The sequence below is a fragment of the Amblyraja radiata genome, chromosome 18 (genome assembly GCF_010909765.2).
Source record: "Amblyraja radiata isolate CabotCenter1 chromosome 18, sAmbRad1.1.pri, whole genome shotgun sequence".
NCBI lineage: Eukaryota > Metazoa > Chordata > Chondrichthyes > Rajiformes > Rajidae > Amblyraja > Amblyraja radiata.
This window is the reverse complement of record NC_045973.1, coordinates 41,247,025-41,271,447: the sequence shown is the minus strand read 5'-3', so window position 1 is coordinate 41,271,447 and position 24,423 is coordinate 41,247,025. Positions and strand designations below refer to the sequence as shown.

The 24,423-nt window shown below is 42.4% G+C and overlaps 2 protein-coding genes across 2 annotated transcripts in view; both read right to left on the bottom strand.

Moving 5' to 3' along the window:
* Window positions 1-10,488, bottom strand: part of LOC116983442 (platelet glycoprotein IX-like) — a 30,049-nt gene extending 19,561 nt beyond the window's left edge. Inside the window, exon 1 of the mRNA XM_033037221.1 lies at window positions 10,324-10,488. The gene's annotated coding sequence lies outside the window, so the exon portion shown is untranslated. The remainder of the gene's footprint in view (window positions 1-10,323) is intronic.
* A 4,037-nt stretch (window positions 10,489-14,525) lies between these two features.
* On the bottom strand, window positions 14,526-17,639 carry LOC116983441 (platelet glycoprotein IX-like). Its single transcript, XM_033037220.1, has 2 exons — window positions 17,566-17,639; window positions 14,526-15,870 (listed from the first exon to the last, which is right to left on the bottom strand). Exon 2 carries the CDS (start codon window positions 15,857-15,859, stop codon window positions 15,263-15,265), a length of 597 nt encoding a protein of 198 aa, XP_032893111.1. The 5' UTR covers window positions 15,860-15,870; window positions 17,566-17,639; the 3' UTR covers window positions 14,526-15,262.
* Between the last annotated feature and the right edge of the window lie 6,784 nt (window positions 17,640-24,423).

The following is a 24,423-nucleotide window of genomic DNA, read 5'->3' as shown; positions in this document are numbered from 1 at the left end:
AGGTAAATTAGCCTACGTCATTAAAAATTCGATTTAAAATTTATAGATTTAGCGAAAAAATTAATATGATATGTGAGAATAATAACGTTGTGAATTTTTGTTGTTTTTGAACTTTTCTGCAGGGTTACGTGCTTATGTATGTATACATATGGGTATATATATATATATATATATATATATATATATATATGTATATTGTGTGTGTGTATGTATGGGTATGTAAATAAGTTTGTTATTCCCAAAGAAGTTATTTGAATGTTAGAAATAATCTTTTTTTTTTTTTTCTTCGGGCACGGAGCTGGAAATTTTTTTTTACAAAGGCTACGGAAGTCTTTAGAATTCTAGCCACGTTAGTGTGGCTATCACTAACTACACTAATTGTAGATGTAGTTCTTTTTCTTTCACCCTATACTAACCAACTCTATCACTTTTTTCACTTTAAATATTTTTATAACTTAATGTTTGAATGGAAAAATAAGACTAATACAAGGAGATGTGTTCGGAAGAGCGATGTATATGATTTTAAATTCATCTATTTGAGGTTCGGGAGCAGGGTCAGGTTCTATGTGTTGTACCTTCTGCTCGGTTATAGACCACCTTAGAAACAATATGCAAGATGTTAATATGACAAGAGGGGGTCAGGGAATAACATTTTGTAGTTGGAATGTCAAGGGAATCAATGAACCAATTAAGAGAGGTAAAGTTTTGGCACATCTAAATTTAATCAAAACAGATATAATATTTCTTCAAGAAACACACCTTAAAAAGGAATCTCAACATAGACTTAAAGCTAAGTGGATCGCTGAATCATATCATTCCTCCTTTTCCCATAAGTCCAGAGGAGTTGCAATACTAATTCGTAAAGGAATACCTTTTAAGAACTCTTCAACAATAGTGGATATTGATGGTAGATATATTATATTAGTTGGAGAGTTAAATGGAGAAAAAGTGATTCTTCTTAATGTTTATGGGCCTAATTTTGATAACCCCAAGTTTTTTAATAAAACATTTAATAAAATTCCTGAATTTACACAATATAAATTAATAATTGGAGGAGACTTCAATTGTACATTAGATCCATACTTAGATAGATCATCAAGGCAAAAAAAAGTAAAATCTCAATCAAGTGTATTTCTAAATTCATTTATTAATACCACTAATATTAAGGATGTCTGGAGAATAGAAAACCCAACTGGACGGGAATATTCATTTTACTCACCAGTACACAAAACATACTCAAGAATAGATTATTTTTTAGTTGACTCTACGTTTATCCCATTTATTTATAATTCAAAATACCATAACATTATAATCTCAGATCACGCACCTGTAACATTCATGATTAAATTAAATGGAATGTCCGAGAAACAAGCATATTGGAGATTTAACCCACAAATTTTGAACGAAAGATCATGCCAGGAATATATTATTAAACAGATTCAAATATTTTTTGAGGTAAATGACAACCCTGACACACCTACTTCTCTTATGTGGGAAACGTTTAAAGCGTATGTTCGAGGTACATTAATTTCTGCTCAAGCATTTTATAATAACAATGAGAAACATTTATCTTTGTTATTGTGCTTTTGGTAGTAGATTGATGTGTGAACCACAACATTATCATTTTAAAGAACTTGCACCTCAGTACTCAAAACATCCAGCAGTCTCAGGCAGATGAGCCACTGAACATTCCACTTGCATGCATTGCCAGCTTGTGAGATGAGTTTACACAAGCTTGCTCTGAGCAGTATAATGGGACAGGAACATAAAGAAGATGGGACGAAAATTATTTCTGTCAGGCTTAAAGGAGCAGGGATGCACCAGTTAGCCTTACAAAATAATCTGGATCATCCCTTTACCTGCCAGGACTTTTTCTGTTTTTGCTGAGGCAACCCATCATCGGAGTTCTGAATCCACCCGGCCTCACCCAGGCACCTTCTTGGTGCAAGTAGCTAATTGGTTTCAGTTAGATTTGGCCCTAGGCACCCAGTGGCTCAATCCTCATGCACAAACCTTGGTGCTCAAAGGTCAGGATCTACTCTTTTGTACAGTATTTTCTGCTCAGTTTAGTTTAGTTTACTTTAGAGATACAACGTAGAAATAGGCCCTTTAGGCCCATCGAGTCAACACAGACCAGCGATCTTGGTATTTTACACACTGGGGACAATTATACATTTATACAAAGCCAACTAACCTGCAAACCTGTACGGTTTTGGAATGTGGGACAAAACCAAAAACCGAAAACTGGGGAGAAGGTACAAACTCCATAGAGACAAGCATCCGTAGTCAAGACCCGTAAGGCAGTAGCTCTACCACTGCGCCACAGTGTTGCCCACAAATTGTGCTGTTTGGAAAATAAATGTATTTTAAAGATTTTGTTTGCTTTGAGTCTGAACATTATACATGCTTGGAAGGAGTGGGGAAGGTAGGAACTAGTTTCCTACCCCACAGGTCTTGGACTGCATGGGACTATGAAACTGCTGGAACATTTAAGCCCCGTTTCATCACGGGAATGGAATTTCCAAGGTACACAGACAATATCACATAAAATATAATTCCTTCAATCAGTACAGCATGAAAGCAAATTTCATTCACAAATTTGTAACTAAGAGATGTGCATAAATAAGGGAACATATCAATGTATGTACCACTGATGACAAAAATAAAGAGAGATTAAACTCTTCACACAGAAGTTCCTCAAATGATTTAACATTCCCTTCCTATTCCCATTCCAACACTTCCATGAGGGCTGGGGCCCCATAGCAGAAGCATCCACGTCGGGGGGCTGGAAACTGGAAGTATCCCGAGCTAATTCTGCTACCTGCTACCACCATCATTTATTGCAACAAGTGATGGCTCCCACTGATTGTCGCCGGAAGCTTGTGTCCTTTTCAGGAGGGACAATGACAGCGATGTCAACATTTGAAACATGGAAGATGGACACGAAAGAAGATGAGGGCTGCAATTGGTTAGGTACTCCTACACATTTTTTTCCCTCTGGAACCAAAGGTTGAGGGGAGACCTGATAGAAGTATATAAAATTATGAGAGGCATGGTTAGGTAGACAGTCAGTACCTTTTTTTTTCCAGGATGGAAATATCAAATATTAGAGAGCATAGTTTTAAGGTGAGAGGGGCAAAGTTTAAAGGAGATGTGTGGGACAAGCCTTTTACACAGAGAGTGGTGAAGCCTAGAACAGAGAATACACTGCCAGGGTGGGAGTGGAGCAGACACGTTAGTGCCATTTAAGAGACTTTTGGATAGGCATATTTTTAATGCAAGGAATAGAGGGATATAAGTTGGATTGGCATCATGTTTGACACACACATTGTGGGCCGAATGACCTGTTCCTGTGCTGTACTGTTCAATGTTGTATATTCTGTGTTCTAATCATAGGACTGAAATGGCATCAAGGTGCATCTCTGAGGTTTATTCTTTGGCCATTTAGTCTTCTGTCTAATCTGCCACAGTTGTCTGGCTTGCAATGCAGTTGAGTGAAATGATAACATTATCTGTGTCTATTTATGCCATCAACCACAAGGCCTCAGATTTGCCTGTGCGATGATCAATGGCCTGAAGAGAGAACGTAGAAGATGACACAAAAAGCTGGAGTAACTCATCGGGACAGGCAGCATCTCTGGAGGGAAGGAATGGGTGACGTGTTGGGTTGAGACCCTCCTTCAGACTGGTTAGGACTAAGGGAAACAAGAGATATAGATGATGATGTGGCGAGATAAAGAACAATGAATAAAATATATGCCAAATAGTACCAATGATAAAGGAAACAGGCCATTGTTGGTTGTTTGTTGGGTGAAAAAGAGAAGCTAGTGCGACTTGAGTGGGAGAGGGATAGAGAGAGAGGGAATGCCGGGCCTACCTGAAGTAAGTTTTTCACACAAGTGGGTGTATGGAACAAGCTGCCAGAGGAGGTAGTTGAGGCTGGGACTATCCCAACATTTAAGAAACAGTTCGACAGGTACATGGATTGGACAAGTTTGGAGGGATATGGATCAAACGTGGGCAGGTGGGACAAGCGGCCTTCAAATGGGGGTGGTTGGTGAAAGCATCCTGCTTGCCTGCTAGATTTTCACTTACTGTAACTGCAGGAAAAATGTTCCCGATGTTGAGGGTGTTCAGAAACAGGGGTCACAGTTTAAGAATAAAGGGGAGGCCAGTTAGGACTGAGATGAGGCCAAACTTTCTTCACCCAGAGAGTTGTGAATCTGTGGCCCCCACCACAGAAGGCCGTGGAAGCCAATTCACTGGATGTTTTCAAGAGAGTTACATTTAGCTCTTGGGGGGTCATAAAATCAAGGGCTATGGGAAAAAACTTGAAAGAGGTACTGATTTTAGCTTAACAGCCATGATCATATTGAATGACAGTGCTGGCTTGAAGGGCCGAATGGCCTATTCCTGCACCTATTTTCTATGTTTCTATGCTTGAGTATATGGCAATAAAACTCAACCACTTGATTTTGAAGCATTCATGCATGGTGGAGGTATAATGTAGTCATAGAGTGATACAGTGTGAAAACAGGCCCTTCAGCGCAACTTGCCCACACCCGCCAACATGTCCCAGCTACGCTACCTGCTTTTGGTCCATATCCCTCCAAACATGTCCTATCCATGTATCGGTCTCACTTTTTCTCAAATGTTGGGATAGTCCCTGCCTCAACTACCTCCTCTGGCAGCTTGTTCCATACACCCACCACTCTTAAAAAGTTACATCTTAAAAATACTTCAAACAAAAAACATTGAAATCATACTTCTACAATGCACTAAAATATGATTTTAATACATCAAATTTCAATGTCCCTACCATGGGAGGGGGGGGGGGGACACCCCCCTCCCTCACACTCCCTCCACTTGCTTGCTCCACTTTCTCGCCGAGTGCCCCCAAGGCGAGTGATCAATGATCACTCAGCCCCCCCCCCCCCCCCCCCCCCCCCCCCTCCACTTTCAAAAATGCTCCGTGGCCCCTGGTTCAAACACAGAGCACTGCCAGATGTGAGCGGGGAACTGAGGCCAGTTGTCCATGATGTCTGGATCCCAATGCTCAGCACTTCGTGTTTCGGAATTGACTAATGTTATTGATTAGCCTGATTTGTTCTACAAAATTTGGTCTGTGAAGTGCCCCATAAAAGATTACCGCATTAGATAAGCACCTGTGGACTTGAATGTAATGGGTTAAGTCCAGGGGGTCAGATATGGGGCTTTATGTGTGGGCCAGATATATTGTTCATGCAGAGGGGCTAGGAGCAAGGCCAAGTGTGCATCCAGAGTCAAGGTCTGGAATAGTACTCGGTGTGCAGTCAAAGCTGGGACAATGGGAGTGTTCAGCACTGGGAACTTAAGCAGGTATGGACCTCGTGGTGTGGACTTCAGTGCTCTTGTTGCTACTGTAAGGGAGGAAGTACAAAAGCACTGAAGTCCACACCACGAGGTTCAGGAACAGCTACTTTCATAAAACCATCGACTGTGAACCGACCTGCATAACCCTAAGTTACAGAAGCGGGTCACCTCTTACACTATCGAGGCCTTGTTTCTATTGTGTTATTGCACAAATTAATTCCTCTTTCTTTTCACAGTCTTGTACAATTTATGTAAACTTATGTTCACTGTGTTGAGTTTGTGCTTCCGATGCTGCTGCAAACAAGCTTTTCTTTGTATCTGTACCGTACCATATTTGCGCATTGACAATAAACTTCACTGGATAGGTTGAAGGTAGACACAAAAAACTGGAGTAAATCAATGGGTCAGACAGCATCTCTGGTGAAAAGGAATAAGTGACGTTTAATGTCAAGACAATAGACAATCGGTGCAGGAGTAGGCCATTCGGCCCTTCGAGCCAGCACCGCCATTCAATGTGATCATGGCCGATCATCCTCAATCAGTACCCCGTTCCTGCCTTCTCCCCATATCCCCTGACTCCGCTATCTTTAAGAGACGCTTCTTCAGACTATTTCTTCACTGGACAGATTGCTTCCTGGTCCTTACGCATTATTTATTATTAAACATTTATTTCAGACTTCAAGGTCCAGACAAGAAACGACATTACATAAAATGCATTGCATATAAAAACACCATAAAATACATATAAAAGCTTAGTAAATTACTTATAAGAGCATCATAAATTATACACAAAAACACAATACATGATTTAAAATCCAGAGTAAAAAGAAAGATCAGTGCCCTACAACGAGACAGCGATACTAATGTCTCCACAACTGAGATTCATGGCGTGTCGTGCCAAACCCTATGTTTGATAAGACCACGATAATTAAATTTTCAGAGTCATTAATCCTGCAAATTAATTTATACGTATAATTTCTTAGGATAGCTTCTAAAATACTGACTCCTGCAGCCACAAACATTTCACTAGCACTACACCATCTAGATTTTATCTATCTTTTTCACACAGAGAGTTGTGAGTCTGCGGAATTCTCTGCCTCAGAGGGCGGTTCTCTGGATACTTTCAAGAGAGAGCTAGATAGGGCTGTCCAGTGAAGAAATAGTCTGAAGAACGGTCTTTTAAAAATAGCTGAGTCACGGGATATGGGGAGAAGGCAGGAACGGGGTACTGATTGAGGATGATCAGCCATGATCACATTGAATGGCGGTGCTGGCTCGAGGGGCCAAATGGCCTACTCCTGCACCTATTGTCTATTGTCTATTGATTCCTTAGCAGTGTACTCATGGCATTATTATAAGCCACCTTTAGTCTCTGTAAACTTGTCTTTCCGTAGTTTGACCACAGGTGTGCAGTATAGAGTGGTGTGCAATATGCTCTAAACGGAGACATCTTCACCACATCTGTACATGCACCAAACCTACGTGAGAGAATATTCGCCTGTACATACAGCATACGTCGTTGCCTACAAAGATGAAAGTAGATTGTCATTGGGAATGAAGAAAGATCTTTCCTGATGTGACTGGTGGGATCGGGGGCCATTCTCCGAGACTACACATCTCTGGGGAAATGATCTGCCTTCTCCCCAGATAGACACAAAAAGCTGGAGTAACTCACTGGGTCTGGCAGTATCTCTGGAAAAAGCTGTCTGACCCGCTGAGTTACGCCATCATTTTGAGTCTATCTTCGGTATAAACCAGCATCTTCAGTTCCTTCCTACACATTTTGCCTTCTCCAGCCTGTGTTTGGAAGGTGGCAAAGTTCTTGTGGCCCACCTAGTTGCCCATTTTCTAAATCTGATAAGTAAGATTGCTGTGTAGGAAGGAACTGCAGATGCTGGTTTACACCAAAGTTTGACCCAAAATGCTGGAGTAACTCAGCGGGACAGGCAGCATCTGTGGAGAGAAGGAATGAATGACGTTTCAGGTCGAGGCCCTTCTTCAGACTGAGTCAGGGGAAAGGGAGACATAGAGATATGGAAGGGTAAGGTGTGAAAATGATAGATCAAAGGGGGTGAAATTCAAGGAAAATGTAGAATAGATCATTGTTAGCTGAGGGGAAGGCGAAAATGAGGCATACAATCAGTAAAATGTAATCATGAGAACAGTCAAGCTGGTCGGAGAATTAGGATGGAGGAGATGGAGAGAGAGGGAAAGCAAGGGTCACTTGAAGTTAGCGAAGTCAATATTCATACTGCTGGGTTGTAAGCTGCCCAAGCAAAACATGAGGTGCTGGGGTGTTAATGAGTAGCACTGTAGAAATTATCAATACGAGTTGCAAGCTCAAATATTGATGGCATTACAGTCAGGGGCAGGGTTGGTCTCTGCAATCAAAATATAATTCATACACTTGAATTTCTAGGTTATGTTTTTCTGTCTTTTCTCCAGGAGATAGAGACCAGAGAAGCATGACGTCAAGACACCAACCTCTCCCTCAATGTTAGTAGTCTGCATCAAAGGTGCTGGAGATGATCAAGAGCTTCAAGTTCCTAGGTTTAACTATCACCAACAATTTGTCCTGGTCTAACCACATTGATGCTACAGCCATGAAAGCACACCGCTGCCTCTATATCCTCAGAAGGCAAAAAAAAATCAGGCATGACTCCAATGCCTCTTGCCAATGGTGACCGGTACACCTAGAAAGCAGCTTGGTATGGCAACTGCTCTGCCCTAGACTTCAGGAAATAGCAGAGAGTTGTGAACACAGTCAAACCATCACACAAACCAGTCTCCCTCACCATCAAACCACAAAGTGCTGACATTGGGGCAGCACGGTCGGGCTACTGCCTTAGAGACCCGAGGTTGATGCTGCCTGAGGGTGCTTGTCTTCACGGAGTTTGTACGTTCTCCCCATGACCTGCGAGGGTTTTCTCAGAGATCGTCGGTTTCCTCCCACACTCCAAAGAGGTACAGGTTTGTCGGTTAATTGGTTTGGTATAAATGTAAAATATCCCTAGCGTGTGTTGGGTGCTGTTAATGTGCGGGGATCGCTGGTCGGCACGGACTCGGCGGGCCGAAGGGCCTGTTTCCTCACTGTATCTCCAAACTAAACTAAACTAGACTCAGTGGGTCATGCAGAATCTGTGGAGGAATTGGATAGGCGGTGTTTCGGATCAGGTCCCTTCTCAAGACAGATTGTGGTAAGGAGCAGAAAACTGTAAGACAGTGGGGTGGGGGCGGGGGGGGGGGGGGGGGGGGGTGAGGAGAGGGGTGGGATAGTGGTAGAAATGCTTGCACACCAGTGGTGGTGGGGGTGGAATCACATTTGAAAGGAAACAGTAAATGAAGTGTTCCTTAAATTGGAGAATTCAATGTTTATTCAATGAGTGCAGTTCTTCCAGGTTGCATGTGCCCTCAATCTGTCAATGACAGAATGGAAAGTTAAATGGTTAGCTACCGAGAGATGCAGCAGGCCTTGGCGGACTGAGCACAAATGGTTGCAACACGGACATCCAGTCTACGCTTGAATTCGCTGATGTGACATCAGGAACACTAAATGCATGTGAACCTCTGTCTTACCTGGAAGGGCTGCTGGGGTCCTTGTATGGAGGTGAGGGAGGAGATGTAGGGACAGATGTTACAGGGACAGTACTTGGTCAAAGGTGTAGCCATGAGCATTTGCACGAGCCTCAGCTATGCCTGCCTTTCTTTTGGTTACGTCTTTGTTCTGAACGTACACTGGCACCATCCCCTAACTCTTTCTAAGCCACATCGGTGACTGCATCAGTGCAGCCACATGCACTCAAGGCAGAACCTGTTGATTTAATCACCTTTATTACTTTTGTGCATTACTATTAAAATACAAAGTACTTGTGCTATAACACCAGGATAAGTGCTCAATTAAGAAAACCAAGCCCAAAGCCAAAGTATTATCTAAACTGATTACACAAACTTGTGCTAAGGACAATAACTAACTCATATACAATAAACCGCTAACTACTTGTTACCAATCACATTAAAAGAAAACTATGTAGATGCAAGTATATCATTGGGGTTATCAAGTGGGCATCTCCCGTCACTGGTGTGTCGTTGAGTTAGGCCCACAACACCTTAGGAAGGCAATTTTTTAATCTGCATTCTCTGTAGCCGTAACATTATATTCCACACTTTTTTTTTCTATTCCCTTTTGCCCTGCCTGATGTATGGTATGATTTCCCTCAGTAGGATGTAAAACAAAGTATCTCAGTAGACCCTACAATATTAAACCAATTCCAATACCAAAGAAATATCTTGTCTCATCAAAAGGGCAGCACGGCGGCGCAGCGGTGGGGGTCCCGGGATCGATCCTGACTACGGGTGCTGGCTGTACGGAGTTTGTACGTTCTCCTCGTGACCATGTGGGTTTTCTCCAAGATCTTCAGTCTCCACCCCCACTCCAAAGACGTACAGGTTGTAGATTAATTGGTTTGGTATAAATGTAAATTGTCCCTAATGAGTGTAGGATAGTGTGGGGATCGCTGGTCTGTGTGGACTCGGTGGGCCGAAGGTCCTGTTTCCATGCTGTATCTATAAACTAAACTAAATTGGATGAACTATGACATTGATCCATTGCCAATACAGCAGCAAATGAAAACATCTCAAAACAATACTAATCCTTAAATAATAAGTACAATTTATAGGTAATGTTTACTCCGTAGCGTAAGATAGTTAATACACAGACAGTTAGACACTAAAAGCTGGAGTAACTCAGCAGAACAGGCAGCATCTCTGGAGAGAAGGAATGGGTGCCATTTCAGGCCGAGAACCTTCTTCAGACTCCAGTCTGAAGGAGGGTCTCGACCCGAATCGTCACCCATTCCTTCTCTCCAGAGTTGCTGCCTGTCCCGCTGAGTTACTCCAGCTTTTAGTGTATATCTTTGGTTTAAACCAGCATCCGCAGCTCCTTCCTACACAATGCACAGTTAATACACCAACCTTGATGTCTCTCTCAAAAACTTACAAAGTTGTTTGGTGATCATGCTGCATTCTCTGCTGGTAAAGGAAGGGTGCCTCTCCAGTAGTTGAGCTCTCGTTCAGCTCAGTACAATGCTTTAGTTGGATTGACTATGAGACCAGTCCACTAGAGCTTCTTCGCAGTTGGAAAACGTGCAATAAACATGGTAATCACTTGTGTGATCAGCCAGCTGCGATAATCTCACATACAAAAACACCCACGTGATCTAGGGGAACTAAATGTTTTTGCAAGATAAGAATTCCCTGACAAATTAATTGAACCTCTTTAACCGCTTTAAAAAAACACTTGGCATTTCTAATACGGTCTATTATTAAAGTTAAAATAGTTTACTATTCTTGAAGTTCCATCATGTTACTCAAAAAAAAAGAAGAAAGTGTAATTGTGTCACATTACAAAGAATGATGGAGCTAAGTGTTTTACTTACAAGTATACACTAGATATTGCATTGAAGCTTACAAAATATGACAGAAAGGGCCAAGAAGACTGATGATGCATATGCAGGAATAAATAATCATAGATTAGAGAAACATGTACTCTAACAAACGAAATGTATCAAAATTCAGCATTATTGTTACAAACATGTTTTACAAACCCTTTTCTTCTTTTAACTCTGTCTCCCTCTTCTGAAGAATTGGAGGAACTGCGTGTACATTCGATCACATTTCACTTTGAATTTGCTGTTCATTGGTTGCTACAATTGTTCCGCAAAGGCAAAGCTCAAATGTTGTTGTCAAGAATCTCCTCACAATATTGTTTCTTTGTGTACGGAAGGACTGCAGATGCCTGTTTGAATGGAAGGTAGACACAAAACGCTAGAGTATCTCAGCGGGACAGACAACATCTCTGGAGAGAAGGAATGGGTGACGTTTCGGGTCGAGACCCTTCTTCAGACCCTTTGTTTCTTTGTGTTCATAGCCACAGAAGGCTGTGGAGGCCAAGTCAATGGATATCAATGGATAGATTCTTGATTAGTATGGGTGTCAGGGGTTATAGGGTGAAGGCAGGAGAATGGGGTTGAGAGGGAGAGATAGATCGGCCATGATTGAATGACGGAGTAGACTTGATGGGCCAAATGACCTAATTCTTCTCCTATCACTTATGAACTCACTTAAGGAGCCAGAATTAAGATTGTCATTGTAATACCTTTCAAGTGTGTATATATTTTTAGGATTTTTACGGGTTTAAAAAAACTTTGCGTATTTAGGGATTGCATAAGCTATTTGCAAATAACCAGATGTAATAAGTGGGGGATTTAACTCCATTTGAGAAGCAGAATTAAGTTAAAGTTGGTGAACCTATTCGTTCTCTCTCCCACCCACCATCATTTTTACTGGTGTATACAATCCTAAATTAGCTCGATGTCTTTGTATTATCAAAGTCGTTTGGGGCCTATGATTCGAGTCAGACCTCAGTGCAGTTTTAACGGGCCTTTGGGCAGCTTTCCCATGCAGATGATCCACTCCTCCTAATCTGTGGGCAAGTGGAAAAGACCCAAAAATATAAGTGCACAAATTCAAAACCAAAATCCAACAGTTGCTAACAATTTGAAATAAAAACACAGAAAATGCTGGAATGACTCAGTAGGTCAAGCAACCCACTTATTTTAATGAACACTTCGACATGTATAAGAGATGGATATAGGATGAGGAATACTGTATATTCAACATATTGCAAAAATTATCAACAGATCCTGACTAGGCTGAAGCAACCATTTCCCATGTGACAATGTGAAACAACTTTATTTTATTGTTAAACAAAAATCAGAATGAATAATTAACAGAGCAAGAGATAAATGAATGTAGAAACCAAGTAGGAACGATGCACAGTCCATTTTTACACTGGTTTTTTCCATCCCCTATGTGGCTTAGTGCAGGAAGTCACGATCACCAACCAGCTGCACCCTTCAGATAAAGAGAAAACTGGGACACAGGAAATATCGCCATTATAAAATTATCAGTCTGAAGAAGGGTCCCGACCCGTTCTCCAGAGATGTTGCCTGTCTTGCTTACTCCAGCAGTTTGTGTCTACCTTCGCCATTATATAACCTTTATTTCTTCACTCAGCTGTAGCAGCACTATGTTTCTCGACAAACATGAAAAGCACAGAAAAATTACAATTTGCAGTTTCATTAAACTGCAAAAGCATAAAGACTTCTTCAATTTTTAAAATTTGACCACAGAAATTTACAATCATTTATGTAGATGCTATTGCAGGAAACAGGTTGTATATTTATTTTGCGCTCGTTATTTTATTCTTTTTTGGAGCTGTTCTACCTTACACCATTCAAGGGTAACAAAAGAGTGTGGGTGTGAATATGTAGAATCATGGAATCACAGACCTTTAACACACTGAAGGCTGTCATTTTGGTCATGATGCTCATGCAAATGAATACACAGTTCATATCCACTCTCCAGTTCCTGGGTCCCTGGACATGAGGGACATTTTAACTGGATATCCAAGAACTTCTGTAAACATAGGGAGGGTCCCTGCCTCTACCAACCTTTCAATCTCCCACTTTATCCTTCAACCAAGTACTTTAAATCCACATCTTCTATAGTTGACCCCTCTGTTAAGGGAAATAAGTAATTCTTGTCTATTCCATCTAGGTCCAATACAGTGAACCATTGTTATAATGAGGGTGGGAGGTGGGGGGGGGGTGATGATGATGTCTGTTTTAGGTGATTGTCCGCTATAACTGTGGAAGGGGTTGTCCCCCCCATTGGCATGATTGCCATGTCCGGGTCAGAATCCTGGAGTCCCGTCACTGAAAGCCCAGTGGACCTCCCTCACCACATGCAGAGTAGCAACCCAAGATGGCTGCCCGGCACCACCTTGTCCAGCGCAGCTGAGGGACAGCAATGACTACTGCCCCTGCTGCAGATTCCTGCATTCAGAGACTGAGAGCATGTGGTGGCTGTGTGACGGGGTGAGGTAACCCTGTCCCGCTCCAAGTGAGATTCCCACAAACAGCTGCCCACCAGGGCAAAAAGACATTGACCTTAAATGTAACTCTGATTCTCCTTCCAAAGACACTAACATGCCTAACCTGCTGAATATTCAACGTTCTTAACAGCTAAAAATGTATTTTTGTACTGCAAGCTGAAAATACTGTTTTGATGCATTGTTCAATGGCGTTAGGTGTCAATCGAAGAGATTGTGTGTCAATTCCAATGCCTTGGCAATTTCTACGCCTTATCAATTTCAATGGCTTGACAATTTCATTTCCTTGTCAATTTCAATGAATTGGCAATTTCAGTGGCCTCCACAGTGTAACTAGCAGCCTGTATTCTTAAAGAGACAGTCCGCTACAACCGAAATCCATCCTAAAGGTCTGTAATAACAAGGGTTTACTGTATATTTCCTGTGTATTACTGTATATCAAAGAAAATAACCTTAAATTAAACATTCCCCATGGCTATAAATTCTTAATTCTAACCAATATTCACACAAAAAACTCCCTGCACCCTTTCTAGTACTCCCTCATCCTTGCTCTGATGGACATTGAATTCGTATTTATATTGACGCTGGTTTTCTATATCATTAAGTCTTCATTTCCCAATTATTAGTAACATCACCATTATACAAACATTTCTCCCAAGGTTTAAAAAAAGTGATACCACTGCAAAGTGTGAGTTTATTTTAAAATTACATGATACATTTCAGTTTATTTAGTTTAATTTGGTTTAGTTTAGATATACACCGCGGAAACACCGAGTCCACAACGACCAGCGAACTCCACACACTAACACTGTCCTACATACACTAGGGACAATTTACAATTTTACCAGGCCAGTTAGCCTACAAACCTGTGTGTTTTTGGAGTGTGGGATGAAACCGGAGCTCCTGGAGAAAACCCACTCAGGCCACGGGGAGAATGTACAAACTCCATACAGACAGCAGCTATAGTCAGGATCAAACTTGGGTCTCTGGCGCTGTTATGCCCCTGTCCCACCTAGGAAACCTGAACGGAAACCTCTGGAGACTTTGTGCCCCACCCAAGGTTTCCGTGCGGTTCCCGGAGGTTTTTGTCAGTCTCCCTATCTGCTTCCACTACCTGCAACCTCCGGCAACCACCTGCAACCTCCGGGAACCGCACGGAAACCTTGGGTGGGGCGCAAAGTCTCCAGAGGTTTCCGTTCAGGTTTCCTAAGTGGGTCAGTGGCATAAGGCAGCAACTCTACCGCTGCAGTGCCGTGCTGCCCATTCTGATAGAGAGGATCTCTGACGTCTGAGAAAGAATATGATTTGAAATGATGGGGAGCTTGATTCTGCAGCTACAAGCAAAGTCAGGGAACCAGAGGATTTGAGTATGGAAATTCAGAGTAATCCGTTTGGGGAATAGGTCTCAGGTAGAACACATGGTGCAGTCAAACAAAAGGCATAAAGACGCAGAGTTGGAAATTCATTATAAATCATTTGTGCAATAAAACAGGCAAATTAGTTTATCTTCCTGTGTGGGAACCAACTGCAGATGCTGGTTTAAACCGAAGATAGACACAAAAAGCTGGAGTAACTCAGCGGGACAGACAGCTTCTATGGAGAGAAGGAATAGATGACGTTTTGGGTCAAGACCCTTCTTCTCAATGATTTCAAAGTTCAAGCCCCTCCCACATTGCCCTCTGAGTATTATACATCTAACCAAACTTTCATTATTTCTAAACAAAGTTATATTTAGCTCTTAGGGCAAAGGGAATCAAGGGATATGGGGAGAAAGCATGAATGGGCTATTGATTTTAGATGATCAGCCATGATCATATTGAATGGCGCTGGTTCGAAGGGCCGAATGGCCTACTCCTGCACCTATTTTATACGATTATATGTTTCTATTATCTAGAATTGTAGCTCTCTAAGGGGTTGTACTTTATAGAGAATAATGAAAAAAATGTTTTATTTGCAAAATTATTTTTTTTTGCCACTTTTCCGTTGGCTGTTTGATCTTAAGGGGCATTCTGCCATGAAAACTCGGTAGCTCAAGTGCTTTGCAATGTGAACAGCACATGCTAACAAAAGAAAAACAAGCAACGATACAGCAAAAATACCGATATTTCTGTGAATAATTAATTTACAAAGGATCAATTCATGGTTCTTACAGGCAGGATACTCATTGCCGGTTAGGTTCAATATATGTTTGCCGTTAATTACAGCAGGAGTTGAACAAAGGACAGATGAATCAGAAATGAGCTTTTGATCTTCGAGCCAGTGTTTGAGGTATGCAATGTGGCAATCACAGTTCCATGGATTGGAGGAAAGGTTTAACTTTCTCAGGTTCTGAAGCTTGTCAAACTTGCCTGGAGCAACAGTGGTGAGGTGGTTCTCCTGTAGGTAAAGTTCAATTGTGTTTTCAGGAAGAACAGGAATTTCCTTCAGAAGTTTGGAGCTGCAGTCAACTCTGAAGCCATGGTCACGGAGTTCTGTGCATTCGCAGGGTACTGGACACAATTCCACACTTGGCAAATCGAGGAAGAAAAATAACGCTGACACGGCAAAGGCCAACATCTTGGGCGGCGCTAAAACAAATTGTTGTAAATTAATAGAGTCATACTGTCATAGTATGATACAGTGTGGAAACAGGCCCTTTGGCCCAACTTGCCAACACCGGCCAACATGTCCCAGCCACACTAGTCCCACCATAATCCTCCAAACCTGTCCTATCCATGTACCTGTCTAACTGTTTCTTAAACGCTGGGATAGTCCAAGCCTCAACTACCTCCTCTGGCAACTTGTTTCATACACCCACCACCCTTTGTGTGAAAAATGTAGCTATATATTAAATATATCATATATTATATTAAATATATTTAAAAAAAGCTGAAATAGCTAAATTACATTATTTTGCTCCAATTTTCGCCTACTTCCTCTTTTCTCAAAGATGTTGTCTCCCTTTCTGGGATAAAGCACTCTGAGGACCAATATCCACGATTTATGTGTGCGCATTAATACTAAATATGGAAACATGGAATTATTGAGACGGAGGTGGGTATTTAGACAGGAGAGGTGTGTTTAAGGTGCGTGCAGATAAAGAGCTGCCTTTCCAATCACAATAAAATCCACGTAACATGACAAATTCTGTTACGTGGAATTATCTTGGATACAACTTGAAAGGCTGCTTTTACCTGTTCTTGCTTTTTTCACTTGACTGCTGACAAAGCCAGTTTTTTATCGTTCATCCCAATCCTTAACTAAGGAGGCAGTTAAGAATGAACTGTTTTGGAGGATTTGGGATCACCTTTAGAATAGACACGATAAGGAAATTACATTAGGACATTAATGAATCTGACATTGCATGTTTATTAATTTATATTTAAATACAGCACGTTCAAGATAATTAAATCTCATGTCTTTGGGTCAATGGTCCAGAACTCTGGTTGTGATTCCAGTAATTTAACTGTTTAGACTGCCTTCGTGTCCTTGCCACATGGTATTATGCACAGTTCCCAAAGATGTTGACTTTACAGTTAGGCAACCTACCAGGTGAAGTTTTCAACATTTTCATTCTATTCTCAGTAACCTTGTTGGCGTTATTTGTGGGGGGAGTATCATTAATTCTACAATCTTCTTCAGTCACTGTTTGGTCTACTAATTTAATTGGAATTAATAGATATGACAACATAGTATGCACATCAAGTGTAACTTTTGCAGCAATGACTCTTCCAATATTACTGAAAACTATCAAACGTCCCTACATTTACTGAAATTATTACACTCAGATTATCTGAATTATTTGCTTGGAATTTGGAGAGAAGTAAAAGTCATTGTTCAGAGAAAAGGGCAAAAATACAATATGATGTGAAATAGCAGGTAGACAAAAGGATGAGAGGCTTGGAAACCTCGAACTGTGTCCACTTGAATTCAAGGATTTTGTTCCAAATCTTTAACAGAGATATAAAATTGCAGGGAAGGATGCCTGTGTATTCCCTGTAAATGGCTAATCCTTCATTATTATTTCAGCATAAACACAAGAGCAGGCTCCATCATGCAGAGTGAAAGATCAGCTTCAGGAGGGGAAGGATGGAATATGAGGCAACAAAAAAATGAGAATAACTTTCAGAAAGCATAAAAAGTTCTGAATTTTAATTCACTCTTTGGATTTAATAAATAAAGACAATTTTATAATTATTCAAATCTCACTGCAATCCTATGCATCAAATATAAGAATTTATCCAAGTACACATAAATAATTTGCATTAAATGTAATCTCTTACCTTGCAGTCCAGATACTTTTTTATTTTTGTTGGTTAAGTAAAGTCTCAGGACTGAGCAGTAAATATGAAACACAAATAATCTGTCAAGCTGAATGATTGAGCAAAGTATATATTAACCTTCTAGGAACTGGAACGGAAATGAATTTGCAAACTTTCACATATCATCACTTGTCACATTTCCTGCATTCTCCCAAAATATATTAAACATGATTGTCCGACATTCATTCCTCTGGTTTCACATTTTGCAACTTTCTAATCCATCTGTGTCACGCCTCCTGCTTTAATCTCCGGCCTTTCTTCCCATCATCTGCCTTTCAAAAAACACCCTCGCCTGTGTCCACCGATTACATGCCACACTTTGTCCTGCCTCTCCTCTCTTCCAGCTTTCTCCCCTCCCCCCACCCCTTACAATCAGTCAGAAGAAGGGTTCCAGCCTGAAATGTCACTTATCCATGTTTTCTACAAAGGCTGCCTGACCGGCTGAGTTAAGGGCATGTCCCACTTGGGCGTCATTAGCGCATCATCGATGCGACGTCATTCACGCGTCACGACGCGCACGTCGTGATGCTCACGTGATACGCGCATGGTGCGTGGTGACGTAGGCAGTGGCGTGCGGTCGCGCGCGGCGCCCCTGGATTTTGGGATGTACAAAATCTTCGTGCGCCATCTGCGTGAAGCGCAAATGACGCCCAAATGGAACAGGCCCTTAACTCCAACAATTTGTGACCTGCTGTCCTGGTTCTGCCAGGTTTCCAGAGATCTCCCTGAGTGGTTGCCGAGCTGGATAATTATTTCTGGCTGAGGTGTACCAGCCGTACCGATCCATCGTATCCAAGAGGAGTCCCTGATCCAATAGATCTCTACCCCTTGGAGCGTCCTGATACACGGAGATAATTAAAAACTGTTCAAGTAGATTTAGATAATTAGGAAACAATTTAAAATATCTTAATTAAACGCCGAAAAATAATCAGAACAGATATTTAATGTTTACTACAAGTTCAGCGACCCCAATCAAATGAATAGAGTCATGGTTCTTACACCAGCCTTCCATGAACTAAAGTTAAGGGCTGGGTGCAAAGTCCATCAGCTCCTTACTTTAGCATTCTGATGCTCCAGGATGTCTGGGAATTCCTCAGGGTGGTGTCAAAGGAAAAATTATCTTCAGCTGCTTTACCAAATTCTGCCTTTCATTCGATGTGGGAATTTTTGCTGAAGGTGCACAATATTCTGGTAAATCCTCAACTCTGTGCCAGTATGCAGCGTGCCCTGCAAACATTTCAGCTTACATTTGGTAAGTGGCTACTAACAAGCAGATGCACAAATAATCATCTCCAACAATAGACAATCCAACCATCTACCCACTCTACTCAGTGATGTTATCCTCACTGACAATATCCTTGGTGTGGTGGTGAAGGTGTTGACCTAAAAGGTAACTAAACCAGTAAAGTTTGATCGGACTTTGCTGGCTTTACCTTGCACTAAATGTTATCCCCTTTTATCATGTATCTGTACACTCTGAATGGCTCGATTGTAATCTTGTATTGTCTTTCCGCTGAGTGATTAGCACGCAACAAAAGCTTTTCACTGTACCTCGATACATGTGACAATAAACTAACACTGAAACCAGCCACACATTGCAGTGTAGAAACAAGGAATTGCAGACACTGGTTTATTCGTTTTTTTAAACACAAAGTGCCGGAGTAACTGCAGGGGGTCAGGCAGCATCTCTGGAGAATGCAGATAGTTGGTTTTGGGTCGTAACTCTACTTCAGGCTGCTTGTGGTGGCCAGGGGAAGGGGAAGGGGGAGCTCTGCACTAATTCCACAAATGTAGTGGTTACAGATAAATCAAGTCAAGTCAAATCAAGACAAGTTTATTGTAATAGGCACAAGTATAAATATTAGATCAGAGGCTGGACATATTTAATAAATGAGCTACTTTTGGGTCTCCAGAAATTATCTGCCAAGGCTCGTTAGAGTGTGATGAGTAGTTGATGGAGTCATAGTCACACAATGTGGAAACAGTCCCTTCGGCCCAACTTGTCCATGCTAACCAAGTGACACTCCCATTTGCCTGGGTTTGGCAGATATCAGTCGAAACTTTCCTATCCATCTACCTATGCAAAGGTCTTTTAAATGTTGTTATAGTACCTGCATCAACTAGTTCCTCTGACAGCTCAATCGACATACTAACCACCCTCTGAATGAAAACATTGCCTCAGGTTCCTATTAAATTTTTCCATTCTCACCTTAAACCTATGGCCTCTGGTTCTTGATTTATCATCTACATATATATTACTAAAACTCTCATTTTGTATGTTTGTATGTATGGGTGCATGTGTGTGCGCGATATTCCAAAACCCCATCAAAACGGTACATGATAGCACTATAATTGTTGGCACACCTTACTCACCATTGTCCTGGGATGTAAAAGAAACAAGTTTCGTTGGGATTGATGTTATATTTTACAAGTTATTGACATTTTAAACTTCACAAAAACACTTTTAAAACCACTTTTACACTTGCCCTGCCTGTCAGCAGCGTTTGACATCACAATGGGATCGCGAATCTCATTTACTTAAAAAAATCGCAATTTTAAAAAAAATTCTGTTTTGCTCAAACTCTTCTGTTTTCACAGCTAAACATTGTTTAGGTTATTTTAAAGAAAAAACGCGATTTTCATTGTGGGGTGGGTGGGATAGGGGGGTTTAATTTAAAAAAAATCTTGATTTTCATTGTGGGGGTGGGGTGGGGGGAGGTGAGGGGTGGGGGTGTAGGGGGATAGAGGGAGAAGAGGGGGTAGGGAGGGGTGAGGGGTTATGGAGGGAGGGAGTGACTGAGGGTAGGGGGAAGGAGAGGGTGGGAGAGGTGAGGGAGGGAGTTGGGGAGGGGAGGAGGAGAGGGAAAAGAAGAGGGAGGGTGAAGAGGAGGGGAAGGGAGTGCTGGCGGATGAGGGGGAATGGAGGAGGATAGGGATAGGAAGAGGGATGGCGAGGCGCAGTTGGGGGAGGGTTGCTGTGACTCGCGTCACAACGGGGATCTCTGGTGTCACAACGAGAACCCGTCAGCCGTGCCTGCGCAGTTGGGGCTATGGGTGAGTGGTGGAATATTGTGTTGGGCGAAAGGGGCGCAACAGGTCCCACTTGGTCTAGTCTCCCCTAAAACACTCTGCATTCATTCTATCTATTTCTCATGACATACACGTCTAAGATCACCACTCAGTCTCCTGCGCTCCAAGGAATGAAGTCCTGCCCTGCCCTACCTCTTCCTACAGCTCCGGCTCTCAAGTCCTGACAACTTCCTCGTAGCCATCGGGTGGCACCAGCAATGGCTGCCTCACCACCAGTCTGTCGGTCCCATCTTTCCTGTTTTTTTAAAATATGTGTTAAATATGTTTTAGTGTTCTTTAGCTTCTTTTATGCAGGTGAGGGGGGTTGGTGGAAACATTTTAAATCTCTTACCACGATGGAGATGCGATTTATTTTTCGTATCGTATCTCCGTCTACACGGCAGCCTTACATCGAGGAGCTGGCAGCCTCTGCTGGAGACTGACTTCGGGTGCTCCAACTGGGGGAGCCTGCTGGACTTACCATCGTGGAGCTCGCGATCCCTGTCGAGGATTGACCTCCAACCATGGGAGCCTGCCGACTTTAACATCATGGATCTCGCTGACCCTGGTTAGAGACCAACTTTCTGAGCTCCAAGCCACAGGGCTTCGACCGCCGGCTATGGGAACCTCGATCGCCCCAACTGCGGTTCGATTGCCCTGACCGCGGGAGAATAAAGAGGCAGAAGATTGGACTTTAGTGCCTTCCATCACAGTGAGGAATGTGGGGAATCCGCTGTGGTGGATGTTTATGTTAACTTTTATGTTGTTGTGTGTCTTGTTGCTTTTTTTTAGTATGGCTGTATGGTAATTCGAGTTTTACTGTATCTTAATTGGTACATGTGACAATAAACTGACCTTTGAATCTTTGAACTCTTCACTGCACTCTTTCCACATTAACAACATCCTTCCTTTAGCAGGGTCAGGGCCGGATTTACGTTTAGGCTTCACAATCTTAGGTCTTTGAGATCTAGGGGGGGCCTCGGCAGGGCCGGATTTATGTATAGGCTTCATAGGCCGAAGCCTAGGGCCTCAAAATCTAGAGGGCCTCCGGCCAAGGTGTTTTTTCCCCAGAGTAAAAAAAAATCCCAAGAAAAAAAAAAAATTGGAGAGTTATCAGCGTTTCCACTTTGACCCGAAATTCTGGTTCTGGCCCGCTGGAAGTTTTGGTGAAATAATTGCGACCATCCGCGCCTGCGCAGTTGGAGGAAGCCGGTGACGCAGTAGCAACACAAAATGACGCTGTCTCTCTGCGCGTGCGCAGTGGGCCCGGGCGGGTTCAGATCTCTATTTGCACTCCACACAATCACCACGATGCCTCGTGTCTACCAATGATCCTCGGTGTCTACTCCAGGTAAGTAGTGGAATATTGCGTTGCGGGAGTGCCCGTTTCTCCGGGCCGGGGGTGGGGGGGCTGCGGTGTCTGCAGCACGGAGTCAGAGCCTCGCTGCATGGGAAAGAGAGAGAGGGGGAGGGAGGGAGAGAGAGGGGGAAAGGGGGGGTTGAGACAGAGGGGGGAAAGAGAGGGAGGGGAGATGGAGAGAGAGAGGGGGGAGAGGGGAAGGTGAGGGGGAGAGAGAGATGGGGAGGGAGAGAGAGATAGAGGGAGAGGGAGAGGGAGGGGGAAGGAGGCGGAGGGAAAGGAGGATTATCTTTAGTGAGATTGCAAAATTAAGGTAGGTTTTAGAGCAATTATATTTTCTCTTTCATATGAATAATATCAAACCATTAGAACTGCTTTCTTTTCCTTGATAACAATACTGAAAAATATGTATTCCATAGTTTGCGACTTTCATTTTGCATCATTTTTAACGTGCACACATTAACACAGTTGAACAGTAACAGGTAATCAAATCAACACACAAAATATTTTCTAAAAAAAGGTTTTATTTACTGCAAAAACTTACAGTATTTTATTTGCAGTGTTTGCATGCTCCTTTATAACATTTTATATACCATTTTACAGTACAACTTGATTATTAAAACAAGGACAGCTTCAAATCTTGATTTAAAAAAATGAATACAACAATGACCCCAATCATCCCATTCCAACCACTCATTACTTTTGACTCAACCAAAATTATTTCTGGCAGTTTGAACAAGCCCGTTCGCGGAGCTCGGTTGCGGCCGCTGGACTTACCAACACCCGGCGGGGTCGCAACATCGGAAGCCTGGATCGCCTCAACGCAGAGGGAGAACAAGGAGGGAAGAGACAAGGACTTTAAGACTTTTGCCTTCCATCACAGTGAGGAGGTGCCTGGTAGACTCACTGTGGTGGATGTTAAACTGTGTTAAGTGTGTGTTTTGTTATTTTATTCTATGTTATGACTGCAAGGTATATAATTTTGTTCAGACTGAAATGACTGAATGACAATAAAGGATACTTTACTTTACTTTATGTCAAATACTCAACCAGGTGTGCAGTAGTCCCGCCTCGATGTTCCTGATGTTGGGGGAGTCCAGAACCAGGGGTCACAGTTTAAGAATAAGGGGTAGGCCATTTAGCACTGAGATGAGGAAAAACCTCTTCACTCAGAGAGTTGTGAATCTGTGGAATTCTCTGCCCCAGGAGGCAGTGGAGGCCAATTCACTGGATGTTTTCAAGAGTGAGTTAGATTTAGCTCTTAGGGCTAACAGAATCAAGCGAAACGGGGAAATAGCAGGAACAGGGTACTGATTTTAGATGATCAACCGTGATCATATTGAATGGCGGCGCTGGCTTGAAGGGCCAAATGGCCTACTCCTGCACCTATTTTTCTATGTTTATTATGTTCTATGTTTTCTAAGTTTCTAGTCCAGGCATTTATTTTCAGACTTGGCTGGGATTATGAAGCAAGTCTGGAATGTGAGAGCAATTAAAGGAATCCGAAAGAAGGAAATGTAATGAAAGGAAAGTAGATAAATGATGAAAACAATAGACCAGGTAGTTGTGACTGAAGCCATTTTCTCCCATGGATCGATACTGCAATGGACTGGTTGCATTAAATATCTTGATAGTTCTGTAATGTAATTTTCTAGGTAGTTCAGTACATTTTGATCCCACTGGGTAACACATAACAGCAGATACTTGTTTATCCAGACTTCAAAGGCAATTCCGAGGAAGAATAGCTCTGTTAAATATTCCTGAGGCACACTACTCTAATAGCACTCACTGGGGCAGCAAATTTACAGAAACATTTCAAGGTGAAATGAACAACTATAACTAGTCAAAATGTGTAGGAAGGAGCTGCCGATGCTGGTTTAAACCAAAGATAGACACAAAATGCTGGAGCAACTCAGCGGGGCAGGCAGCATCTCTGGAGAGAATGAATGGGTCGAGACTGAAGAAGGGCCTTGACTCGAAACGTCACCATTCCTTCTCTCCCAAGTTACTGCCTGCCCCTCTGAGTTACTCCAGCATTTTGTGTCGAACTATAAGTCAACAATGCCTCGTTTTCCCCAGTCACCCAGTTTGTCTGCAATCCAATGACAATTGTGAAGAAGCTCCTTTGTTGTGGGGAGAGAAGACATGCAGAAATGCACAGTTCCATCAGGCACAAAAAGCCTGCAGCCCCTCAGCAGATGACAAATCCATCTCCATCCATCCTGCCAAACCCCCAGACACTCATTCGTTCGTACAGAGTGTTTGCAAGTCGGGCGATCACAACTCGGGGAGAACCTGTGTCGTGTGTTTATGCATTCCACCATTATATCCATGGAGTAAACCCACTGACCTTCATCGGAAATTAACCCTTTGTGCCATGTCGCTTCTAT

What these genes read in the sequence shown, in the direction of transcription:
- LOC116983441 (XM_033037220.1), bottom strand. Translation starts at nt 15,859, where the DNA reads ATGTTGGCCTTTGCCGTGTCAGCGTTATTTTTCTTCCTCGATTTGCCA.